Below are 5,384 nucleotides of genomic sequence, written 5' to 3'. Positions count from 1 at the left end.
CCCAGATGCCATGATCTTAGTTTTCTGAATGTTGAGTTTTAAGCCAGCATTTTCACTCTCCTCTTTCACTTTCATCAAGAGGCTTTTTAGTTCCTCTTCACTTTCTGCCATAAGGGTGGTATCATCTATGTATCTGAGGTTATTGATATTTCTCCTGGCAATCTTGATTCCAGCTTGTGCTTCATCCAGCCCGATATTTCACATGATGTACTCTTCATATTAGTTATTATATACAACACACAAGGTATTAGAGCAATACGTTTCCTCAGCTCAGATTATATAGCAGAAGAGAGAAAGTGAGGGAAATACTAAACTATCTTTCAAGCCCCTTGAAAGATCATAACCTGAGATTAAGTTTTCAGCCAAATAGACCTTCAAATAGTGCAACCTGGACCTTTGGTGGTCTGACAAGGGGTCAGGACAAGGCAACCACAGCAGTTTCCAGACCCACAATGGCTGACATGGACAATGGCTGATAGAGCTGGACTTTTAAGGCATAAAATCCACTAACCTGTGGGGACCAAAATGAACTTTGCCCTCAGGAGTCTTTGTATCTCCTGTGGTACCCACAAAGCCCAATGCCAAAGCTATTCCTTTCATAGATTGAAAAGGCCATTGTCAAAACCATCTCCTTTGTATGCATTCCATGTGTTGATCTACTCCATCATCTTTTAGTTGAGCCAAAAAATGTAGTGCCACTGACTGCAAAGACCTTTTTTTAAAATGTACTTATATCAAAAGGTAAATACAAATTCTCCAGTCCCTCTTTTTTTCTTTGCTAGAATGGACAAGGTCAGTAGGCAGCTTCATGCTGAGGGTAAGACAGAAAAGGGCATACTGTGTTTAGAGGAAAAAATAATGGTGATAATCTTGGTGTCTGGCCAGGGTGTGCTATAGGGACATATCTTCCCTGATAAGAGAAAGAGGAAGCTTCCTTTCACTAAAGAGAGTCAACATTCAAGAGGTCAGTGGGAGAAGATGTGGGACTCCAAAGGCAGGAAATAATTTAAAAGGAACTTACTCATAGAGTTAGGCTTAAAGTAAGAATTACTCTCAAAGGAAATGTATGGTGTCATAATTCTGCCTAAAGCTGTCTGGATAACAGTTTAGGAAACCTGCTTCCTCTCTCTTCCTCTAAATCTTGGAGAACAGAGAATTTAATATCACTGGAGGTGATGGGAGGGGAAGTAGTAGAGATACCAAAACCCCTGGAGCCAGCTTTCCATTTCCCTGGAACTAAAGGTAGCATCAATTCCTACTTTTTACACTTCTTTCCATTAATACAGGGTCTGGCCCAGCCCATGTGAGAATCATCAAGATTCTCCCCATCTCTTGAAAGACTCTGAAACTCCAGCAGAGGAAGTGTGGAAGAGTAAGTGTGAAAGGAGCATCTGTAAAGCTACAGAAGTTATTTTCCCAAAAGTAAGAACCCCTTTTAATCTGTCCCCATTTTAGAAAACTAAAATATTCTAACACTAATAAAAAGTAGCCAACTTTATAGGAAAAAGAAAAAGAACACCTGAAGGTTTTGAGTTTTGTAGGAATGGCAACCCAGTCATTGTGTTAGTTTAAAAATTCTACTTTGTCTAACCTAGTAAGGGGAAAAGATGGCCTGATTAGGTTTCAACTGTTTTCATTTCTGGGGCTCATGTTCTCATAATAGTTAAAATTGAGTATAAAAATCAGAAAATCATAACATTTTAGAGCTAAATAGGCCTGGGAGATCATTCATTCCTTTTCATTTTATGGCAGAGAAATTTTAGAAAGGATAAATGGCTCAAATGTAGGAAGCCAAAAAGTAGTGAGAGAAGCAGTAAGTATATATAATCCATAAAATGAAAATCAGATCAGATGAAATCTGGAGTTTATTATAGAAATTGTCATTACACTGAACCATATTTTCTCTGCTGTTTTGGGTATATGTTTGTTGTCTCTCATTGTGTTGGTTAGGAATGGAACAAAGTTTTTCAAAATTACTGCTACATTGGAAATCTACAAAAATCGGGACTAGACTATTTTGGGACCATTGTTCAGAAGTGCATTTAACTTAGAAATGGTTACCATGGAGATAAGCACATGGTGTGTGACTCTATAGGTTTCCAGTTGCAGTTTTTTATGCTGCTGAGACATAAATAGCCAATATACACACATACATGCACACGAGCCCATGCACACAGGCACAATGAATTTAATTGTTCCTCTCTTTCTGTAACATAATATTAGATTGATGCAAATGTAATTTTGCGATTTCAGATCATGAATTTTAAATCGTTATCAGGCTCAAACACATCTTTATTAATCAAAATAGGAACCATTACACTCAACACATTTTTGCCAGTGAGAAATAAGTTTGTTTATTCCTGTAGCATGAAAATCTGTGCTTCAGAACTTGACAGACTCTTGGAAAGCATTTTCTGCCTCCTGCTGGTTGTGGAGGCATTGTCTCTGGAAAAAGTTATTGAGATGCTTGAAGAAGTGATATCAGGTGATTAGAGGTCAGGTGAATATGGCAGATAAGACGAAACTTCGTAGCCCAATTCATTCAACTTTTGCAGCATTGGCTGTGCAAAGTGTGGTCAGGCGTGGTCATGGAGAAGAATTGGACCCTTTCTGTTGACTAATACCAGTTGCAGGTGTGACAGTTTTTGGTGCATCTTATGGATTTGCGGAGCATACTTCTCAGATGTAATGGTTTCGCCTGGATTCATAAAACTGTAGTGGATCAGAGTGGCAGCAGACCACAAAACAGTGACCATGACCTTTTTTTGGTGCAAGTTTGGCTTTCAGAAGTGCTTTGGAGCTTCTTCTTGGTCTAGCATCTGGCTTTAGGAAGTATTTTGGAGCTTCTTCTTGGTCCAGCAACTTGGTAATCACTGGTTGTCGCATAAAATCCGCTTTTTGTCACATGTCACAATCCGATCAAGAAATGGTTCGTTGTTGTTGTGTAGAATAAGAAAAGATGACACTTCAAAATGATGAATTAAAAAAAAAAAATGATGAATTTTTTTTTTTTGATTTGCAGTCAGTTCATGAGGCACCCACTTATGAAGCTTTCTCACCTTCCCAATTTGCTTCAAATGCAGAATAACCATAGAATGGCGACCTTAAGTTCTTTGTCAACTTCTCGTGTACTTGTAAGAGGATCAGCTTCAATGACCCTCTCATTTGGTCGTTGTTAACTTCCAAAGCCCAGCCTCTGTGCTCCTCATCTTCAAGACTCTTGTCCCTTCGCAAAACTTCCTGAACCACCACTGTACTGTATGTTCCTAGCAGTTCCTAGACCAAATGCATTGTTGATATTGCAAGTTGTCTCCACTGCTTTATAACCCATTTTGAACTCTAATAAAAAAATCACTCAAATTTGCTATTTGTCTAACATCACTTCTATAGTCTAAAATACATACATAAAAAGTTTAAAATATAACCCAGTGCTCTATTATAAACAGAATGGCACAAAAGTTGCATAAAAGTGGGAGAAATACTCATACAAAATAAACAGCAAATAATGTCATTAGCAAACAAACAATAAAGAGACATATTTATTAAAATGACATATAACATAACCACATTTATTTAAGAATGTATTCCGATATCACTCAGCAAAGTTCAGCAATGCAAAACAGCAGTGATTTTTGCACCACACTAATAATAAAATTTCATACAGGGAACTTCACCGGCAGTCCAGTGGTTAGGACTCCATGTTTCCAGTGCAGGCGGTTCGAGTTTGATACCTGATTAGGGAACTAGAATCACAAGTGTGTGGCCAAGAAAAAAAATTCCATGCAATGCTGATCTCTAGTGATGGAAGAATTTGAAAATTCTATACGTATTAAAAAGTAATATTGTACAATGATATGAAAATTACTTTTAAAAAACATTGTAAGGTAGCCTAAACCAAGCTTAAAGACTAATAACACACTTAACAAGTAAATAGGGAGAAGGCAATGGCACCCCACTCCAGTACTGTTGCCCGGAAAATCCCATGGATGGAGGAGCCTGGTGGGCTGCAGTCCATGGGGTCGCTAAGAGTCAGACACGACTGAGTAACTTCACTTTCACTTTCCACTTTCATGCATTGGAGAAGGAAATGGCAACCCACTCCAGTGTTCTTGCCTGGAGAATCCCAGGGACGGGAGAGCCTGGTAGGCTGCAGTACATGGGGTCGCACAGAGTCAGACATGACTGAAGCGACTTGGCAGCAACAAGTAAATAGGATATACATCTTAGAAGTCACTACTCTTTAAAGTGGAAATATAAAAACAAGAACATTAAAAAAGATAGAGTGTATTACAAAAGATTCTTGTTACTTTCCCAAAATTTTCAACAACGTTAGGCAATTGCCTAGTGTTTCTCTGTCTTCCTCTATCTTGTCAGCTATGTAATTTCTTTTTTTTTTCTTTTCTTTTCTTTCCTTTACCTTTTCTTCAAGAAATATATATTTTTTTAAGATGCTTAAATTCTTGAGAGACTGAGCACTTTCAGAGGATTACAAAAAAATAAATTTTGATTGAAAATTTCTTTTATTTATTTTATTTTAAAATTTTTTCATAGTGGACATTTTCAAAAACCCCAAACCATGTATCCATCAACCAACTTTGATACTTAAACCATATAGTGGATTTCATTACCCAGCTTCCCACATTATTTTACTTTATGATTCTGTTCAGTTGCTGAGTCATGTCTGACTCATTGCAACCCCATGGATGGCAGCAAACATGGGTTCCTTGTCCATCACTAACTCCTGAAGTTCACTCAAACTCATGTCCATTGACTCAGTGATGCCATCCAACCATCTCATCCTCTGGTGTCCCCGTCTCCTTCCGCCTTCTATCTTTCCCAGCAACAGGGTCTTTTCAGTTGAGTCACCTCTTCGCATTAGGTGGCCAAAGTATTGGAGTTTCAGTTTCAACATCAGTCCTTCCAATGAACAGCCAGGATTGATTGCCTTTAGGATGGTCTGGTTGGATCTCTTTGCAGTCTAAGGGACTCTCAAGAGTCTTCTCCAACACCACAGTTCAAAAGCATCAATTCTTTGGCTCTCAGCTTTCTTTACAGTCCAACTGTCACATCCATACATGACCACTGGGAAAACCATAGCCTTGACTAGACGGACTTTTTTGGCAAAGTACTGTCTCTGCTTTTTAATATGCTGTCTAGATTTGTCATAACTTTTGTTCCAAGGAGTAAGGGTCTTTTAATTTCATGGCTGTACTCACCGTCTGCAGTGATTTTGGACTGCCAAAAATAAAGTCTCTCACAGTTTCCACTGTTTCCCCATCTATTTGCCATGAAGTGATGGGCCCAGATGCCATGATCTTAGTTTTCTGAATGTTGAGCTTTAAGTCAACTTTTTCACTCTCCTCTTTCACTGTCATCAAGAGGCT

At 38.5% G+C, this 5,384-nt stretch overlaps 1 protein-coding gene across 1 annotated transcript in view; it reads right to left on the bottom strand.

Moving 5' to 3' along the window:
- The window catches only part of NCKAP1 (NCK-associated protein 1), a 126,088-nt gene extending 122,923 nt beyond the window's left edge, over positions 1-3,165 (bottom strand). The window contains exon 1 of the mRNA XM_010859741.1: positions 3,060-3,165. Within this exon, the coding sequence (XP_010858043.1) occupies positions 3,060-3,165 (106 nt within the window). The remainder of the gene's footprint in view (positions 1-3,059) is intronic.
- Positions 3,166-5,384: the final 2,219 nt, after the last annotated feature.

The sequence above is a fragment of the Bison bison genome, unplaced genomic scaffold (genome assembly GCF_000754665.1).
Source record: "Bison bison bison isolate TAMUID 2011002044 unplaced genomic scaffold, Bison_UMD1.0 scf7180017864459, whole genome shotgun sequence".
NCBI lineage: Eukaryota > Metazoa > Chordata > Mammalia > Artiodactyla > Bovidae > Bison > Bison bison.
The sequence above is the reverse complement of the archived record's forward strand: the minus strand, read 5'-3'. Positions and strand labels throughout refer to the sequence as shown.